Genomic DNA, 21166 nt, shown 5'->3' with positions numbered 1-21166 from the left:
ATGCCACCTAATTCAATTTTATGATGTTTTTATGACAGTCTCATAAAGTGAGTCACCGTAGTTGTTAATCAGCAAAAACCCAGAAATCAGCAAAAACATCACAAATTGTGGTTATGTGACCATAGGACACTGCAACTGATCATCAATGATTAGCAAATGCCTGCAATGCAACATTTTGGGGCGTTTGCTTTTTGCTGCCTGTCTAACTCCCTTTAGGACCCAACTTCTGCCATGGCCATTTGCTGCACGTTCATGCTGCCATTTTTTCTTTGGAGCTGAATTTTTTTCTTCAGCTCCTCAAGATAAATAAGGTGCAAAAAGATTGTCTTTGCTTGCTTCCTTCCCTTTCTCTACAGTATTCTTCAGCCTGGCAGTCACTCATCAAGGTAACTAATTTATAGATTTTTATTTACAGTAAATGTAACAAATTAAGTTGTTAAAAGTGATTGAGATTAGAGGGCAGAGACAGAGAGTTTAGTTTCAGCCTCTAATGGTGGGGGAAGAAAGATCAACAAGTCAGTCTCTCCCAGTTTGTTTGTTTTTTGCTTTCTTTATTGAAGAAATGTGGATTCCCAGGGTGGTGGGGGGAAGAAGAGCCAGGAGATGCTGCAGTGTCCTTAGGGTCGGTCATAAGGGTGAATGACCATGGGGGTGCTACAACCGCTATAAGTTTGAAATGGGATTGTATGTAGTTTTGGGTGGGTCTGTCATAACTTCAAGGATAAGTCCTCAGGATAAGTCATATCCTGAGGACTACCTGTAATTGGATTCCAGACAATTACTATATTATTTTTATAGCATCCAAATTGCAGCGCCCTTGAAAACAGATATTGGACTCCATCACAAGATCCAAGAAACTTTGAACTAATAGACCGAATAACAGAGAATTGCAATCAACAGTCTAAACGAGAGATAAATGATTGTGTTAATGTATATAAATTTGCAGACCAAACTGTATCGTTTCCTATTAGCACATCTGTTCTCAGTTTCGCACTAAGAGATCCTTTTTATAGGCAAAGAGCCCAGCTGCAGCCACTGATGTAAAGAAAATAGAGAACCCCATCAATTTCAGTAGTCCAGGAACAGAAGGCAAGTTCCTTTCCCAAAATGTTGTAGTTATTGGCAGGGCTGTCACATCCTGGATGGAAGAACATTCAGAATTAATAGGGGTTCTTTTTGTTCAAGATAAAGTACCAGAAAACAACAACAAAGCACAGCTTTCTTATGTTAAACAATTACAGTTTTATAATATGGTTGGAGTAGGAATGATTAAAGTAGAGTGGTCTACATTTTTCAAGCAGAACGCTAGAGAGAGAGAGGGGGAGAGAGAGAGAGAGAGATGGGGGAGGGAGGGAGAGAGAGAGAACTGAAGACTTGTGAAGACCACTGTAATTAGAAAGATAAATACACAACCCTAAGTAAAGATGGGGAACGAGGATGGAGGGGGGAGGGGGGATCCATTATTAGTCTGTCAACCAGCCCCAATGTGGAGCTTCCCCCATTGGAGCCCCAAGCCAGCTGGCCGGGCCATGTCTTTAAGCTCTTGTGGAAGGTCGGGGGTGGGGGTGGAGCCGACTTCACTCCAGGGGGCAAGATGTTCCAAAATCATATTTATTTACAAAAGCTATTCAGCATGTCACATCAATTGGTGGTTTACAGTATGGGCTATCATGGCTATTGTTAAAGGCATATTGTTGGTGAGATTTAACTTATATCCCTATAATTAACTCACTATACAAGTAGTCCTCGACTTATGACTACAGTTGAGACTGGATCTTCCATCACTAAGTGATGAGGTCATGCTGTAGCTTTGAACAGTTGCTGAACAAATGGTTGTAAATCAAGGACTGCCTGTAGCTCATTTATTAAGTTCAACACAGAGTGAGGACCAAATCATTCCCTTTCCACATGGCCTCTTCTCTAATTCTGGGTATTAATTTCACATTCCATATCAAATAAAACATTGCATACTTACAGGTGATTCTGATTCTGATTTCCATATTTCTCCTGAATATCTTCCCATCGAGTGTAGTACCTAAAAAGAGGTGATTTGAGACTTAAGTAGAAAACAGTCAACCAAAAGCTTTTCCAATGGCTGTTTTAAAAGATAAATGGGACTTGTATAAAAGTGTAATTTCGTTTAAAAAAAAAAAGCAATCAAGACAAGCCAGGCCAGTTTCTTTTGCTCAAATTCTCATCAACAAACATGAGGCTGGATTCCTCATCCACATAGCAAACTATTCATTTTTAAAATAGACTGTTTTGAATGACTAATTCAGAACAATTCGGCTTTATCTCCATTTCTAATATTCAGTTTCATTTTATCTGTCCTTTACATTGGAGATTTTTCCTTAATCATCAGCGCTGGAAGTCATCCTATCACCATCAGAACTTTAGGGTCTAATTTAGCAAGGCTAGGATGTATCCAGAGGGAGCTCAGTGCAACTCCTCTTTTGATACTCTGATGCCTTTTTAAGAACTTTGCATTTGCCCTTTTCTGGGATTGATTTAAGTCCTAAATGCACACATGACATCCAGCGTCCATGAGTTTGGTTTTAGCTTTTGATATTTAATGCTTTTTGCTTGCTTGTGTCAAGTGCCGGGGAAATCAGGAGATTCGGGCAGTTCAAATGAGCGTATTTATTTATTGCATCATAACTGATGACGTGTTTGTCCCCCTCCCTTGAACTCAGCCTGGTCATCTCCTACAGCTTGTTTCTATTATAAGATTAATACATCATTTATCTTTAACTGCAGGTCATGCAAACCAACCTGAGGACGCTTTGGGTTGGAAATCCATACAAAGAATCATCATGAAAACGTAAGTAAAATTATTTGATGCAACAAACCTCTCTGGCTGCTCTTTCTCCAGCCTGAACAGCACCTTCCATGTAGCCGCTCCATTCTGAAGCTGTTTCAGTACCTGCAAAGAAAATCCTCCCAACTGGCTCACGAAGAATCCTTTGGAAGGAAGTGCAGATCATGAAATGCCAAGGGACACAGTCCTCTGATTATAAACAATGGAAAATTATTCGTAACATTAGCACCCTAAATGGCAGTAGCTATGCCCTTTTATTTCTGATCAACTTGAAACTTGCTCCAGGATATTCAAGGCAAAATTAAATGTGGTATTAAGTGAATGCAATAAACATGCACATTCCCCCCCCCCCCCCNCCCTTGAAGCCTCCATTTGTAACAGGGGAAAGAGTCTCGGTTGGCAGAAATAGAAACTTCTCTTTAATGCAGTGATATGTAGCCGGAATGATGCATTATAATACACTACCACGTTTTCCCCTTCCCCACGTCTCCATCCATGTGTCTCCTGAAAAACTGGCCAAAATAAATTCAGCTCTAGCCGTTTCAGTGGGATTGTGATCCAGACAGCTCAAGCCCTATTAGCCTTTTTGTAAAGCTGTGAAGACCTGACCATTTCTTTAGACATTCAGGACAGGAGGCTACCCTAGTTGTTGGTATGTTTTTATGATTGGAAGATGCTCTTTACCTGGGGCACCATGGGTTATTGTTCTAATTGTTGGCTTTAAACCTTTGTACATCACCCAGAGTTATTGCTGTGAAATAGAGGGCCATATAATGAGTGGCCTTTCTCTTCTTTCTCTGCAATAAAACAATATCAAGCCTGTCAAGCTTTTGCTGTTATATAGTCCCTGAATATAATTTGCAGCCAAGTCTAGACTGGTGTGATAACCAGATGAAAGAATGAATTGCAGTCCTAGCTTCAAGAATTCTCTAAGAGATCCATCAATTCCTCGTTCAAGAAGATGTAAATTTGGGCTTTTTTTAATCACAATCCTTTTATATATTGACTGTAATTATTTGACTTCAAAGTACAGCAATGTTGTATATTTACAGTATTTATACAAATGCATTATATTTATAATTATGTTTTTATATTAATATATTTTTCAAATACGTATTAGAATTAGTATTATCCTTTACAGGTAGTCCTTGACTTATATCAGTTCATTTAGTGACTGTTCGAAATTACAATGGCACTGAAGAAAGTGACTTATGACCGTTTTTCACGCTTATGACCACTGAAGCATCCCTATGGTCAGGTGATCAAAATTCCGAAACTTGGCATCTGACTCATATTTATGATGTTTGCAGTGTCCTGGGTCATGTGATCACCTTTTGCGAGCTTCTGACAAGCAAAATCAATGGGGAAGCAAGATTCCCTTAACAACTGTGTTACTAATTAACAACTGCAGTGATTCACTTAACTATGGTAAGAAAGCTCATAAAATGGGGCAAAATTCACTTAACAAATGTTTTGCTTAGCAACAGAAATTTTGGCCTCAACTGTGGTCGTCAGTCAAGGACTATCTGTATTAAATAGCTATAATATAATATTAAATTGGGTTTCTAAAGTGTTAAGGTAAAATTTATTAAATATATGGCCAGAAAATAATCAGATTAAGCTTCATTAAACTTTTAATTATATGTAAATGTAAACAAAATAAAACCATATAGTTTTTGCGCTGGACCCAGTTATTACTTTTGGGATTTTTTTCAAAAGTACGGTATGTGGTTTGAAAGCTATATGTGCCCCTCACCCTGGAGAAAGCTGTGGTCAGTTGTGATAGGAGTATTTTTGTAGCCTGATGGTGCATGCAAACAGCTTTAATATTTTGGAATTGCTCTAAAAAGAACGATATTCAACTTAATTAAATCAGAAAAAGGAAATACAACTCTGATGATAAGGCTAACCTACCATCTAACCACTTCTACAAGGATGAAATAATTTATCCAAGAGTAATTCATAAAAAAGATGCAGTCATCTGATACATATATAAAACGTTTAGAAAAAAAATAAAACATAACAATAGGTATGTACAAACATCCATCAAGCCAATTAATTAAAGTAGTTCATCAAAACTTTTTCTATGAACTCAGGGACCACACATAGGGTGTGTGTGACTGATGTTTTTCAAAGTAATCTATCAATAATGTCAAAGCCCTGCTGAACTCTGAAATTAACTCCAAATCATCTTGCTCAAGAAGGCTATACTTAATTATTCGTAAATTTTTCATGCATGACTTGCTACAACACATACCACTTTATGCAGAAATGATATAAAGCATAATATCCTTCTGTATATATGGGGAGAGGAACAGAAACTTATCATAGCCATAAAAAGCAACTATATTTATGCAATCCAGATCTAGTAGCTTTAATGGGAAGGTAAATAAATGGATATAAAATCACTGAAATGCATCGTTCTTACTGGATCAAGGCATTAAAGACAGTAAAAAAAAATCTATCAGTTTAATATATAATTACTTTTGATTATTACTCAGTTACAATAGCAAACCCATTGTAAACAGAGATTTTTAACTGCAAATTAATATGCATTTTACAGGATGATACATAAATTTCAATAATTCCTAAATATATTTCACAATTACACTCTTGTTGCAGGGATTGTTGTTATTTGTTGCCTATATAGTGTATAGCTACAAAATGCCATCATTATTCTGGTAAAAGTATGTAATTAATACTGCAATCCTTTGCACAATCCTCAGAAATTGTATCTATGGAATAAGCTAAAGAAATTGGTTTGAATTAACAGAACATAAAGTCCTTCATATTCTTCATTAACCCTTTCATCTTAACATCCTTACTTATGATTACCATACCTTCCATACTGGGTCATTATCCCTGGTGGAAAATAAGCTGTATAACATCCTCCAGAATATTGCTCTTCACACCAGTTCTTCTCTTCATAGTGCACTGGCTACAAAATCATCAATAGCAAATAATGAAAGGAGACAAAAATAGATACTTTACAAAATAAATAGAAAACTTTGAATTACCTAATTTCCCATGTCACTTTATCTCCAAGGACTATAAACATATAAATCTATTTTAAAAGATGATAGGAAACAAGGAATAGTATAAAAGTTAAATCATCTTTGTTCCCAGTAATTAGAAATCTGTAATGATAGATACAGAAACATAGCATCTTGTTATGCTTAATACTTTTTTAAATATAATGCACTTCAACATTATGCATTCTCATGACCAAAATCTGTAACATTCCAAGGTGGCTGACTCAAAGGAAGGTACTTAAATGAGTTGGGTGCATTTTCCTTGGTCTCTAATGGACAACTCAGGCAGCCACTGATATTAAAATTTTAAAGTATGTGGAGCTTCCACCTAGGCACTCAGAGGAATATTTTGTTTTCAATGTTAAGGCTTGGATATAAAATAAGATGCATGTCAACTTTCTGAAACCAGACTGGAGAAGTCAAACTACGGTAGCTGTTTTGTCAAGACAAACTCCACCTTGCACAGGAAATCCATTACTGAATATCCATTTGCTTCTTATGCTTACTTTTTCTCACATGTCATTTTTAAAAATGTAATCATCTTTTTTTTCAGAAAAGAAAAAAAATGATCTCAAGAACAGGCTCTACTGAAACTTACTTTTCTTCATATGGAAATTCTTCACAAAACTATATGAAGGAAGCTAAATATTTATTCAATAAAAACTTCATCTGCAAATCCTCTTATATTTTATATATTTATATATTGGATTTATATTTACTTCTTCATTAGCCTTCTTTCCCCATTTCCAGATCTCTTGATGTATGTGAGTGGTACAAGAATAGACTATTAAAATTGTCAACTGTTGAATTACTATTTTTATATTTTGTAAGCTATTAACTTGCAATGTTTAATTCTGAAGTGTATTAAATCTCTCACATTTTGAACCATAAAATAATATCTGAAGCTTCTTTGAATGTACACTTATCAGCTTCCTCATTTACCCAATTTACACAATTGGAGCAGACCCTAGAGATATTTTGACAATAATAAATAATTAAATTTGCCCTCACATTTGGGCTTTTGCTGACCTGGCCTATGACTGAAATCAATCATTATCTTGAAATTTAGCTTCAGCTTGGCTTCTCCAATTCTAAACGTATCTGCTAAGGTTCATGAATTTTCAATGCTACTTAAAAAAAAAACCTGATATATCAGAAATTAAGTTCTTACATGTAAGGCTTCTTGTGTTCCCAGCACCTTTGCATAGAGCTCACAGATCTGTGTTTTCCTGTAAAAGAAACATTAATGAGATATACATTGCCTCTTTGAAATAGCTTTAGTTAGGATTTTAAACATCTTTTAAGATTTGCTAATGATTTGTGTTTGCAAGGATTGAAGCCGTATCATAGAAACTGCCTTCCACGGTCTCTCTCTTTTTTTTTGTCAAAGCCAAGTCTCAGAAATTGAACACATATATAAACAATTTCTGCAATCTGCATGTACTGTAGTTTGTTAACTGGAAGAGAATCACAACTACAAATAGATCCTTGTATTTGCCTGGGACCTGGGACCATTGACAAAAATGTTGCAAATGACCATTCAAAGAGAGAAGTTGAGGCATATGTGTTTCCCTGCCAACAGCTGACCAGTGGGAGTTTCTATGTTCAAAAAGGAGTTGACTAGTGCATCATAGGCTGCCTTTTAGCACAAAGTGGTTCCACAAATGGCTCTTTTTCAACTATTTGCCCAAAAGAAATATTTTGTATCCATGCTTGAAAGTTGTAATCCCTGTTTAGACAGATTTCCCATATACTGTATGATCCTTGAGAGAACAGGGAGGTCTAAACCATGCATATGACCTAAAAGGGAACATGGTTGTTTGTATGGTGCTGTTAATATTATCAATAAATCCTCACTCAGATAATTAACTATGCATCAGACCAAATATTTTTATCCCAGATGAGACAAAATGATCCACATCCTGGTTTTAATTGCTAATCTTTTGAAATCACATGGTATCTTTTGTGTGTGTGTGTGTGTGTGTGTGTGTGTGTGTGTGTGTGTGTGTCAGAGAGAGAGAAAGAGAGAGAGAGATATATTATACCTTCCTTTTTACTAATCAAAAATAGATACATATAAAAAGTAATATTGACACCGCAGAAAAAAATGAAATGATATGAAGATTGTTGCTATATTAGTTTTCAGTGTCAAGCAAGAATTGAGAAAGATATGTAATATTCTATTCTGTGAATAGATACCATGTAGAGATAGAGGAGCTTGATACTATGTATGATTCTATCAAGAGCAGAGATTCCTATAAGGCAGGGGTGTCAAACTTGCAACATCACGTGACGTATCGCGACATATCACGACTTTTTTCCCATTGCCGACAATGGGATGGGCGCGGTTTTGCCATGATGCATCCGGCCCACAGGCCGATAGTTTGACACCCTTGCTATAAGGAATCAATATAATCCACTGGAGAAGGAAATGGTAACCAATTTCAATTTGTCCAGAAAGCCTAATCAACATTTACAATCAAGAGAAAATAGACAAGATACTAGAATATGAGCACCTGAGGTCAGAAGATGGGTGCCAAACTACTAGAGGAGAACAGAAACAAGTATGAATATGACTGTGCTTGTGATGTCGCTGGATTAAAACCAAAACAACAACTATCTGTTGATTTGGCTAGAGAGAAATGGAAACTTTGATGCTGCAAATATATTTGTGTATTGGTACATTGAATAAAGTACATTCAGTCCACCTGAATAAAGTTGTTTTCCCAGCATTATGAAATGTCAGTAGATGGGGAATGGTAAAGATTCTGAGGGTAAAATGTTTGAAATACCAAGTCTCCCACAGAGAAAAAGCCTTAATGTGGAGATCTGGTTTTTTGATTTTCTGTGAAGCTGCCTAGATAGAAAGCTAGAAAGTAAGAAAGGAGTCTCTCCTTGACTTTCCAATGAATGAAAATAAATAGGGAAAAAAAGATTCCCATTTTTTTTGACCTCTAGAAATATAACCCATTAAGATGTATTGTTCAAACCTTTCTTCCTTGGTGAGATTAATCAGTCTTCTACACTTCCGGGCAAGGATGAAACTGAAATTTAAAATAAAAAAATGGAAGAAATAAATGTTATTCCTCTTACCATTTAATCATTTAATAACATGATCAATTTATGTCAGTTAAGTTTTAATATGATTTCCTAAAACACATTTCCAAAATCTTCAGATTCCAATTAATAGCATATTTCCATATTTCAAAATATGAAGAAGTGCTGGATTTTCAATCAAATGCTTTCAAATTGTTACAGAGAGGGAAATATATGTTTTTTTTTCTTCAGTTAGGGGTGAAATCCATAAAACCCACACACAGGCACTATAATACAATTGCTACCTAAAATACGGTAAGGGAGAAGCTGTTATTTGTAACCCACATATAGCACCTATTGTATATACTTTTATCGATGAATACTCATGCTTCAAGTGTACAACTGTTACTGAAGACATAGTTAATTCTCTTTTGGATCCTGCTTTTCACCCTTCATCTCCAATAGCTTTGAAGTAATTCTTACCCAATTATGGCTGGAAAGCTTCCATCGGGTTTGGTGTCATCTAATGCCAACCCAATTGGTGCATCCTCATCTTCAATAATCATGGAACCACAAAAATCTGGGGAAAAAGGAAGATATTAGCATTTCTACTAGGTTTAGTGAATATGATACTCCCTTAAACAAAAGCTGCCAAGTGTTTTATTACAATGGTCATTATGACACTAAGTAAAAGTTGGCATATCTGCAACTCTTTTGAAACAAAACACATGTACTGTAGTAGCACTATGAACTGTTAGGATAATCAGGAGTGGCTACCTCTAGGTAAGATACCACAAAGAACTGTTTCTCCATCATCCTAAAATCTATTCATGTATGGATACTGTGAGTTGAGTTGAACTCAAAATCGTATAGGAAGTATAATGACTTAGACTCAGAATTGTGCAGTGATAAAAAAAAATACTATAGGATTTGTAAGAATGGCTTCAGAACCTCCATCATCACTGATTTTCTAAACATCACATTTCTATTATGTAACTGATTCTTGTTTTTCTGATAAATGGCAATCATAAAGAATTATCACCAGGTGTTTCCTCTCTATAGTGCATCACAGGCATTGTCAAAGAAAAGAAACATAACACCATCTTTAAAACATTCACCAATCCCAAGGAAGTCTGGTTGATATAATTGAAAGTAAAAAAGAAAATAAATGACATGTGTGTTTGTGCATGTGCGTGTGTGTGTGTGTATGTGTGTGTGTATATGTGTGTGTGTGTGGATTTTTTAATTAATATTTCATGTAACTGACTTTGATTCACTGATTTTAATATACTTGGTCTGTTTTCCTATTTTCCTGTTCCTTGCTTGTTTTAAAATATTACATAATTATTACAACCCACTTTTGGTGGCAAATGTTTGTCCTGTCTTTCAAAATCTTGCTGAAGCTAAACGGTGTAAGAACAGAACAATAGTACATTGTGGGACAACTCTATATGTGCCCCCTTGAAATCTGATGCCTATGTAGTACCACAAAAGCATACACAATATTATTTTCAATACATTTGCCTTAGTGATAGATTTCCAAATTTTACACTAGTGAAATATAGCATGAGATAAAGCCATACTGTACATTTGCATGCACAAATCTCTTGAAGATCTTCATAAAAGTAGGAAGTGATACATTAAGTGTAAGCATTGTCCCTGTTTTCTCCTTTGCCCTGCCCATTCAGTTAACATGAAATACCTTTTTTCTTCCAGAATGCATCCTTGTAGTATACTATACACTTGATCACTGAACCCATAGGAATCCGATTAATCATCTGATTCCTCATTGAAGGCAAAGGAGGATTAAAATGAATCTTCAAGCTAAGCACAGGAGGAATGGCACTAATAACATACTGGGCCTGGAAAAGAAATGCAAACAAAATTATTGTTGTTATTACATAACACAATAACACACTTCTGTGGCATGAAAGTCCCAGTTATAGCAGATCAAGAAAACTGAGTCCCACAATAAGACACATTTGGCAGGATTGAATTGGAATCTCTAGCTTGTTAATAAGATCTTGTCTTGTCTTGATCTCACCTGATTGCTTGCTATGCCTACCCAATTCACAAATAGCAACTCTGGGTGGCACACATACAGTTAAGAAACAAAAATTATCTATGTCAAACACAGAAATACACAGTACAGTATAGCATAGCTAAGGCCAACTCCACATATACTAAATTCAAAGCTATTACAGATCAAGATCATTCAACACTCTGACCTAAGGGAAGAACTATTGTTAAGTCTTCAAGATCATATGGAAGGTCAACAGGATTAGGTCCAACCACATCTCATGCAGTATGCTGTTTCAAAGTGCAAGTGCTGCAACAGAGAAGGCAAGCTTCCTAGGTCCTGCTAGGTGACATAAAAGAACCCTGGTGGTGCGGTGGTTAGAATGCAGAGTTGCAGGCAAACTCTGCTCACAGTCTGAAATTTGATCCTGGCATGGCTCGAAGTTGACTCGGTCCTTCCATCCTTCTAAGGTCAGTAAAATGAGGACCCAGATTGTTGGGGGCAATATGCAAATAATGCTTACACTGTAAGTTACCCAGAGAATGCTGTAAAGCACTATGGGGAGGTATATAAATCTAAATGCTATTGCTATAATTCTATAGAAGGGATCTGAAACATAACCACCCTACCAATCCTGTGGTATGGGCAGAGACAGTCAGAAATATGTATTCCCCAAAAAACAAAATTTTGAACTTTTATAGAGGGTAACCAGAACTCTGAATTGCTTACAGAAACTTAAATGGAATCTCTGCATCATGCAAAGTAATGATGTTGCATAAGATATACTATGATGTACTCATAGGCACCAGCACAACTGAATACTGGATGAATTGCAGATTCCAAATGGTCTTCAAGGGCAACTCTATGTACAGCACATTGCAATAGTCTAAAAAAAGAAGTGACCAAGACATAAGTGACTGTGAGTAAGGCCTTCTAATCCAAGAAGAGGAGCAATTGGTGTGCAAGAGGGATTTGGGGAACGCTCTTGGCCAGGGCTGACACTTCTCTTTTAGAAGAACCAAGAGAACCTCCAAATTTCACATCTTCACCCAGAAATAAAGATGGAAAGTCTCCAGAATTGGAAGCTCCTAAAACTCACTCACTCTTACTTGGTTAAAAACTAAAGCCTGACCTTTCTTATTCAGACTTCCTTAGCTTCCAGATACCAGGAAGCAATCTTGATGGTAGCACTTGGTCAGCCCAGGGTGAAGATGTCTAACTGAGTACCATCAACATACTGTTGATATCTAATTTCATGCCACAAAACAGCTTCATGTAGATATTAAATAGTAATGGAGAGAGAGGGTAGAACCCCAAGGAACTCCACAAAACAGGAGCCTAGATGAGATCCCGCTCCCTTATGCTATCAACACCTACTGTAACTGGCTCTGATAGAAGGAGGAGATTCACCACAATATCTCATCTCCCTAACCCTTGAACCCAGTTCAGAAGGATATCATGATCAATAATATCGAATGCTGCTGAGGGAGCAAGGAGTTCTGTCAAAGGTCATCAAAAAGTGTGATCAGTGCTATTTTGGTACTATACCTCAGTCTGAAACTAACAGAAAAGGGCCCAGATAATCTGTTTCCTGAGGGGGGGAGCTGAAGCGGCAAACTGATCACTTCTAAACAACCTTTCCAAAAAGAGAGACACTTGATAAATATTGTCCAGTATTGTTGGATTCAGGAGTGTCTCTTGAAAATGGGATGGGCCACTACGTATCTATGGAGATTCTCAATCATCCAGGTCATGGTTTGTCTCAAGGGTGTTTTTCCAAAAGGCAACTGGATTTTCTTGTTCTTTTTTTTTCTTTGAAAACATTTCGCTTCTCATCCAAGAAGCTTCTTCAATTCTGACTGAAAGGTGGGGAATGGAAAGATTTATATACTTTGCAGTTATCTGGTTGTGTGAGCATTCAGAAGCATTCCTTCCTCATTTTCATTTTTATATTTGCCATTTTTCCAAGACTGATAAATCCATGGTTTATACAAATTGATGTTTTACCCACAAGCGTCTCAAGCCATAACTTCATGTTGCTTAGAATGGTTCTTGTGTGGAATTATGATTTCTAAGGCTGTAGTTTTATTGGTGCAAAGAAACTGGCATTCGTCACAAATAAGCAAAAGCTTTTAAATTCTCATATTGGGACAATGCAGGCTTTTTTTTACTCATAGTAACAAGTTTTTGTGATTGGAATGCACCCAATTATCATTAATAGCTTTGCTTTTATAGAATGTATGTAGTGCTTTCATTTCCTTTTTTCCTTATAAGGACAAAAAACAGGGTGCAGATCTTAAAATTCCAATATTTAAATTACCTCATATCTCTCATGGTCCAATGTTTCTACTATGACGTTTCCACCAGTCTGTTCAACATAGGATACAGGCTTCTCTAATTTAACTCGTTTCCCCAGATATTCCATAATTTTTTCACTAATTTGTCCAGAGCCTCCAATGAACTTCCTCTCCTGGGAAGAGAACAGAAGAAAATGTAAATAAAATCAGATAAAATGGATGGTTTCACATACTTCACACACTTACGTAGGTATGTAACAATTTTGAAAGTAGTAAATTGAATCATTTGGAAAGTATATTGACATTAAGTACTCATCCTTAAAGGGTTGAGGCAGCCATATCTTTTAAAAGAAAACCCGTTTGATCACATGCAGCAAAGCAAAGTGGTGATATATGCACATGCAGGGCTTTTTTTCTCATAGAACGCCAAGAACGGAGTTCCGGCACCTTTTTTGGATGGAACCTTGTAGGGTAGGCAAGGCGGGTTGTATGACGTGTGTGAGTTCCGGCACCTTTTTTTTCTTTTAGAAAAAAAGCACTGTGCACATGCATGCAGTCACAACAAGAAAGCTTTCCAAAGGGCAGTTTCCTCAGCCCTTCAAGGAAGCACATTTTGTGTTCTCTGCCAGTTTGGTGTAGTGAAACTAGGCTAGAAACAAGAAACCCTGAATTCTAGTTCTATCTTAGGCAAAAACTAGCTGGGTGATCTTAGATTAGTCACTTTCTGGAAAAAAAAAAAGACAATGGCAAACGCACTTCTCAAAACGTTGCTAAGAAAACTTGTCTAGGCAATCACCAAGAATAAAGTCTGAGTAAAAGCACATACACACACAAATGCAAATCCATTGAACAGCCATTCTCAGCAAGCCCAGAATAAAGATTTTAAACAAGAAGGTTTCCCCAACTGTGAAGAAACATCAAGAATTAAACTACAGACCTTTAGAATGCGACAGATGTGCTCAATCAATAAGCCACAACTTTTCAATTACTCCCCAGACTCAACAAATCAATTAATTTTTGAAAGAATGGAAACTCATTTAATTACTCAAGGGGCACCAGGAGAACTTTTGTGAGGATTTGCATGGTTTGAGAAATGCCATGAAGGATGCATAGAGTGCAAAGAAATTAACAGTATACTCCACCTGGCCTCCGTTGGTTGTTGAAAATATTCTGGTTGTACCTCCACACTGTTTAACATACCACAAGAACCAGAGAGCGGAAACCTCATGTGGCTCAGAGGTAACATCAACATTCACAAACAGAGTACCAATCCTCTTGGCAGCACTACATTCAAAACCAACACAAATAAATAATATTAAAATCATATGACACTATACAAGTCCTGCTAGTAGACAAAAAACAACAATGTGTCTCTAAATCATTTTCCTTGGTTGAAGGAAACCAATACTGCTTATCTTTCAACCAACAGATTGACTTATTTTTATTATTGTTTTTTTATTTAAAAATTGCAAACAATCACAGCCAAGCCAGACCTACAATTAGATGGACTGGAATTTAAGTCCATGCTGGCATATCTGAAAAAGGAGCAGTTTTGCTGGAAAACAGGAGGCCTGTTGCAGAATAAGCAGACATGAAGAAAGGAATAGAGATGAAAAACTGGGAACTAAAAGTACAGATAGAAAACCAAGCCACAGATATCTATAGAGATTCTCAATCATGCAGGTCATGGTTGTCCCAAAGCTAGGATCAAGCTATCCTATCTGTGTGTCCCATAAGAGCCAGGTAATGATTTCCCACTTCTATGAGTGAAGGGGAGCTGGGGCAGATAATGCAGGTTCTTGCTGGTGGTTCCTACTTTGTGTAACAACCAGGTTAGATTGGCACCCATCAGTTCACATTCGGTCAAAACGTCATTTTTCTGGAGAATGTTTGAGGAATAACTAGGATAACCAGCCTATTCTGTAAAGTTTAATTTTTCAGAGAATTTTATTGTTTTATATATTCATATTCTTAATGTTTACCTTATTGATAAATATCAGGATTCCTTAAGGAATATGGCATGAATTATCATAAATAAATAATTGCAGAGGATTTTTTTTACTGTGATGGTTATTTTAGCATTTATCCTGCAATATTCCTTTAAATATTACATTTAGGAGTCAATCTGCTTTCAAGCAAATGAATAAATAATGTATTCATTAAATAAATAAAGTCTAATTATAGTTTGAAATCTTATAATCATATGTAACCAGAGAGTTTTGAATGTAAGAAATACCTGCAAGCAAAAGGAAAACTGTGGACATTTTTCCTTTTTTTTTCATTTTTCCAGATAACATTTCTTACTCATTTTTAGTAATAAAACATTCAGAGCTTAAAGATGGAGCTGGACTCTGGCGAGACCTGACATTTGGATATGTTTTAAATTTATGCTTCTGATATTAGAGTAATATTTCTACATGTCAAACATTGGAGGAGAGGGTGGAAAGACTCATAATTTTAGGCAATACTGAGGATTTAGGTTTTGACAGTCATATAATTCATATATTGTTTACCCCTTTCCTTGGTGCTTTATCATGCCAACAAATAAATAATGCATGCAGTTATAAGAGGTACTTATTATCCTTGCTATTTGAACATAAAGAAACCAATGTAACATTTGTCTGGCTGGCATAGATAGTCGTGCTTAGCTTACAGACAGTACAAGTTGAAAGCAGTGGATTGGCACCAAAAAAATTGCCTTATTTGCATTTTGATATGTGTATGTTACTTTTCTGACAGTAATAGGTAATTAAAAATACCTCCACGATTGCTTTCACAAAAGACATTTGCACGTCAAACTGTATTCACTCTTCAATCCCACACACAGCAATTTGAAGCCAAGAAATCAGGCAGAAAACATCAAAACAAATTGAAACCAAAATAAAAATGCAAAAATAAAATAAGTATGCTATCCCAAATTACTGCAGGTTCTAGAGCAGCAAATTCCCTCCCCATCTCATGCATAAGGGATATTAAATATTGTTCTGTTTCAAGCAAAAGGGGGTACTATTGCTTGATATAGGCAGATAAACTCCAAGGAAAGGGTTTCATGCAGATTACTTTAATTCAGGGGTGTCAAACTCAATTTCATTGAGGGCCGCATCAGCATTGCGGTTACCCTCAGTGGGCCGGGTGGGTGTGGCCAGGGTGGGTGCGGCCTACTGGGTGGGCGTGGATGGAGTGGGTGTAGCCTACTGGGTGGGCGTGGCCAGCTCTACATCATTCGTGTCAAGGGTGCCTGTGGGGACCTGGGCAGGAGTGGGATAGATCTGAGGGTCTCTGGCAGAAGGGGGTGGGACCAGGGCAAGTGCCGAGGCATGGTCCACTGGAGGAACCTCATTGTTCCTCTCAGGCCATGCAGGAGGGGGGGACTTATGGAGCTAAGACTGAATGCGTTTCAGCATAGATGGCCACCACAAAATTGTACATTGGCTCCCGGCTGGCTTGGGCCAGGGCAGAGGGGGCCGTTCCCTCACTGTTTCCAGGATGGCTTCATGGGCCACATGAATCCACTTCGCGGGCTGCATCCGGCCCGCAGGCCTTGTGTTTGACATGTCTGCTTTAATTCATCAGGCATTCTCTAAACATTAACTCAGTTACTGGAGAGATTCTTCTGAAGCACATTTCATAATCTGAACCCAACACGTAGGTGAAAAGAAGTAGTATCTCCCATGTTAAAGGAGCAAACAGCTCCCGTGGCTGGAATTCATAAAACCCTGCTGGCCTGCACGTAGCTAGTAATCCCCGGCAGCCAATCAGAAGTCCCTCCTAGTGGCCAATCTGAAACACAGATATGACCAGGTAACTTAAAACTACATTACCCAAAAGGCTATCCCTTAAGGGGACAGTTCTTAATTCCTAAAATAGCTATTTACTCTGACCAGCACAAATATATTTCCAGTATTCACTCCCTACCAGAGATTTCTAAAACATCCTGGCTGCATTTGCATGAGCCATTTGCACACATTAAAAAGCAAAATGGTTGAAGAAACCACCAAGCTACCATTTGCCCTTTGCATTTAAAAACTTATTTGTAGCTATGATGGTGAAACTGTAACATGTCAGCATGTGCCTTTTCAGAGTGAGGGAGATACAGATCAAACAATGCCCACATAAAAGCATCAGGAAAAGTATTTTGAATATTGCCTCCCTGTCGGGAGTGAGAACAAAAGAGGGCGAGTGTCCTGGAACAACAGCAATCCCATCACCTGCCCACCCCCTTAACCATAAGGCAGTTGCTAGAGGAGAAAGAAACCTCAAGACAGCCCCACCATTTATATGGAAGATGGTGCACTGCCAAGGATCAAGTCACCTTCCCTTTATGAAAGCAGCAACTGTGAAAACAGCCTAGATCAATCATAGCTTCTATTTTAAACTCATCACAATATAGTCTTCACAAGTCTCTCTCTCTCTCTCTCTCTCTCTCTCTCTCTCTCTGTGTGTGTGTGTGTATGTGTGTGTGTGTGTGTGTGTGTGTGTGTGTGAGAGAGAGAGAGAGAGAGAGAGAGAGAGAGAGAGAGCATGTGTGCATGTGTGTGTTTGTGTGTTGTGTAGTATAGGAACAGGGAAGGAGCAGGAATGAAGCAAGAACCTGTGCAAAAACACACTTTCCTTTTGGGATCACTTACCATATGAGCCAGACTCAAATCAGCTCAGCTGCAAAATGTAGACAACAGAGTCCAATTCTGTGGACCAGCTCTTATGTGCACATGTTTATTATAGATTCAGTGCATTCTGGGCTCATGTGACAGCTTAGTTCCTCCCTTAGGATTCAACTGTTGGATGGCTCAATTTTGAACATATCTTGACCCTTGAATAACTAAGGGAACTCTACAATTTACTGGACATCAACTAATCTCCATAATTTTAACAATTATTTTTCATGCTAAAACTCACCAAATTTACCTAATATATACCCCCCCCCCAATTCATGCATTTTCAACCATTAAAGACATGCAATACTAGCAAATGCAAGTTTGCTCCATTGGCTAGAAGAATTGAAAATTTAAAAAAATGGAGATTACCCTTCTGCTCCATTGTATCCTAAGGAGAAGCCATTAAAAAAAAACCACACACACAAAAACACAACAACATACATTCTGATCACAAAGGCATATAAGAAATAAAAAAGCACACTAAACACACAACTGTGGCTGATTTTAAAGGAAGAAAAAGAAGGTGCTCTAGTCTGCTGAAATTCTGCAAAGATTTCATTTGAAACCCATTTTCACACATTTTATCTAGAACTAAAAGCTAAGCTAGAGGAACACATAGCATTACAGATGATTATAATGGTATATTATGGGTATTCTTGTCATGTTTTCCTATATGACCTCCATCTAGTTTTGTCAGATTCCTAAGTTTGAAATTGGTGTGGGTCATACAACATGCTAAGTCACAATATCCTTTATTTAGTTGTGGCTTAACAAGTTATATGAAGTGGACAATAGGCCCGGTAAATGATGATTTATGGCTTAATGCATAATATAAGCTTAGCTGCATATGGTTTTTCAGTAAACCATGTTGAAATAAATAAGACATAGCATTTCATTGGATAGTGGTACAACTGGCTTTCCCAATGACTGGAAAAATCTATTATATTAATGAGCCACATGCTCTAGTTATATTTTCCAAGTTGAATTGCTACTCTGGGGATTTCTCTTGCTCTTCTTTCAGAAGCCAGTGTTCAAAGCAAACATGTGCAAGCTGCGCTTCGTCATTTTGAAAAGAAATAAGAGATGTTAGTGGCATGGCGATGACACAGAGTGAGTTGGACCTGGCTGGGAAAGTTTTCTATTTGAGATGATGGTAGTGTGTGTCTTTCTTAAAAAAAAAAAACAAACCCCATGTTAAACTTATTTTAAGTTATGCAAAAGTTATATGTGCTTTCTGCATCAGATAGTGGAGGACAGAATGGGATTTCAGATTCCCTCCTTAATTTAGAAGACGGAACAAAGCTATGCCACTATCTTAGGAATACTCACTATAAACAGAAGTATTTAATGCTACAAAGAACAAGTGTCAATGTTAAGATTGATTTATTGGATCCAGTTTTGATTAATGCAGTGCATTTGATGTAGAATAGAAAGTCTGACCATCCAAACAATTGGACTGGGCAAAAGGAAGTCAAAGAGATAGTGGCTTTCATAAATTTGAGACTTCAGTTTTATCACACTCAATATGGCTAAGGGCATGGAATTGTGAGTGCCATAGTCCAAAATATTTGAAAGCACCACTTCCCCTTCTTGGTCCATGCTATCTAAAGCATTAGCATCCTTTTTTTCCAGGATCCAATGCAAACATCTGCTAATTACTTTTAGAAATGGTCTCCTGTCAAGGGCCACATTTCCTGGATGTTATTTAGTGGAAATCATACTATTAGGTGAGGCCAGAGTATTAACATCCTTACAAATCTGTTTTTTCTCTTGTAATATTTAAGGCATAGTTAAGGCACTTAAAACAACTTTAACATTAAGTGGTTTACATGGGACAGAGGTTTTTCTCAATGGAGTTGTGGATTTCATTTCCTTTTGAGACAAAGAATGGTTTATTTCATAAGATAGAACAATGACTTTCTTTACAGAGGCATCAGGAGTTCTTTAATTGACTCTTTTTGTGCTTTTACCAGTGGCCTGTTCTTACTATCTTTATTTATTTCCCATCATTCTGAGACTTCTTTCGATTTGTTCCCCCAAACAGCTAATATTGCTATTGTTATTTTGTTTTGTTTTATGCTATCTAGCACAATACATGCTTTAATAAATATAAAGAAAAACATTGTGTTCTGATTATTCTGTAAAGCACTAGCAGGAATTTATAACAATGTAAGCCTTTCCATGCCAATCTGAGACAGGTTTTACGGAGTCAATAGTAATTACTTTTAAATAAGCAACTATAATTTGCTGCTAATGCAGATCTTTTTATTTTAGCATTGCTACTGTATATGAAACCCCACCTTGCTGTCGGAGGCTATTGTCAAGAGCCTTTCCAGAGCTTAATCTGGGCAAAGCTTGATGATGATACCCAAAGAAACTACTTTAGAAAATGAGATTTATGCAGATTTTGGGTTCAAAATGATCTTATGAAGAAAAATAGTCACCTGGCTTAAATATCAGAAGCATTATGTATGTATGCATGTATATATGTATGTATGCATGTATGTATGCATGTATGTATGCATGTATAAAACTCTCTGTATTTTACAGATCTATACACCTAAACTTTAATGTGCAAATTATGTCATCAGACCATTTAATTGTGAAATAAAATTGACCAGGGACCATTTTCTATGGTGGATAGCATTCTTTCTACCTAAAATTCTTTCTATCTTTCAAAATGGAATACTTGTTTTAGATGCTATTATCTTCCATTGTACAGAAATTATACATATATATATAATTTATTTATATATATAAACTACTTCTCACTTTGTCCAGCACACTTTATCTAGCAACTGTTCCATGGTAATTTTGTCCCATTCCTCTGCATGTGGTGCTTTCCATGGAGCTTCAGTAGGAATCTAGGAAAGGAAAGGACACATGTGTAAAGAAAAAACACAACACAGAGATGATCATGCAACAGATTCAAAATCAACCAATCTTTTTATTAGCTCCCAATGCTTTTTCCCTAGTCTGCAACAAAGGAATGATTGCTCTTCGAAATTAAAAACTTTCTTGAATTGGTTTAAATTGGCCAGCTTTTATAACAATTCTGTCACTTATGTTACCAGGTTTTAGTGGAGGAAACTATTTTATTCTGAGTTGTTACAGTAGATGAACTGCATGAATGAATATTTTGCAGGGTTTTTTTAAACCACCAAATGTTTGTTGACCAAAGAACACTTTTTGACCATGCAGCCAGTTTCACAGAATTGCTGTTGTGAGGATAAAACAAAGGGAAATTCTAACATAAATCACAAATATTTTAAATCTAATTAATTAAATTTAACTAGTAAACGAAATAA

At 36.9% G+C, this 21166-nt stretch overlaps 1 protein-coding gene across 1 annotated transcript in view; it reads right to left on the bottom strand.

Annotated features, from left to right (window-relative positions):
- Positions 1–928: 928 nt before the first annotated feature.
- The window catches only part of MAOB (monoamine oxidase B), a gene marked incomplete at its 5' end in the record, with an annotated part of 28459 nt that continues 8221 nt past the window's right edge, over positions 929–21166 (bottom strand). The window contains 11 exons of the mRNA XM_015826635.2: positions 929–1138; positions 1976–2035; positions 2850–2961; positions 5659–5756; positions 7022–7079; positions 8841–8894; positions 9370–9466; positions 10589–10748; positions 13227–13376; positions 14346–14487; positions 20631–20722. Coding sequence (XP_015682121.2) covers positions 983–1138; positions 1976–2035; positions 2850–2961; positions 5659–5756; positions 7022–7079; positions 8841–8894; positions 9370–9466; positions 10589–10748; positions 13227–13376; positions 14346–14487; positions 20631–20722 — 1179 coding nt within the window. The remainder of the gene's footprint in view (positions 1139–1975; positions 2036–2849; positions 2962–5658; positions 5757–7021; positions 7080–8840; positions 8895–9369; positions 9467–10588; positions 10749–13226; positions 13377–14345; positions 14488–20630; positions 20723–21166) is intronic.

The sequence above is a fragment of the Protobothrops mucrosquamatus genome, unplaced genomic scaffold (genome assembly GCF_001527695.2).
Source record: "Protobothrops mucrosquamatus isolate PMUCROS unplaced genomic scaffold, P.Mucros_1.0 scaffold3207, whole genome shotgun sequence".
NCBI lineage: Eukaryota > Metazoa > Chordata > Lepidosauria > Squamata > Viperidae > Protobothrops > Protobothrops mucrosquamatus.
Note: the sequence above shows the minus strand (reverse complement) of the source record. Positions and strands in the feature narration are given on the sequence as shown.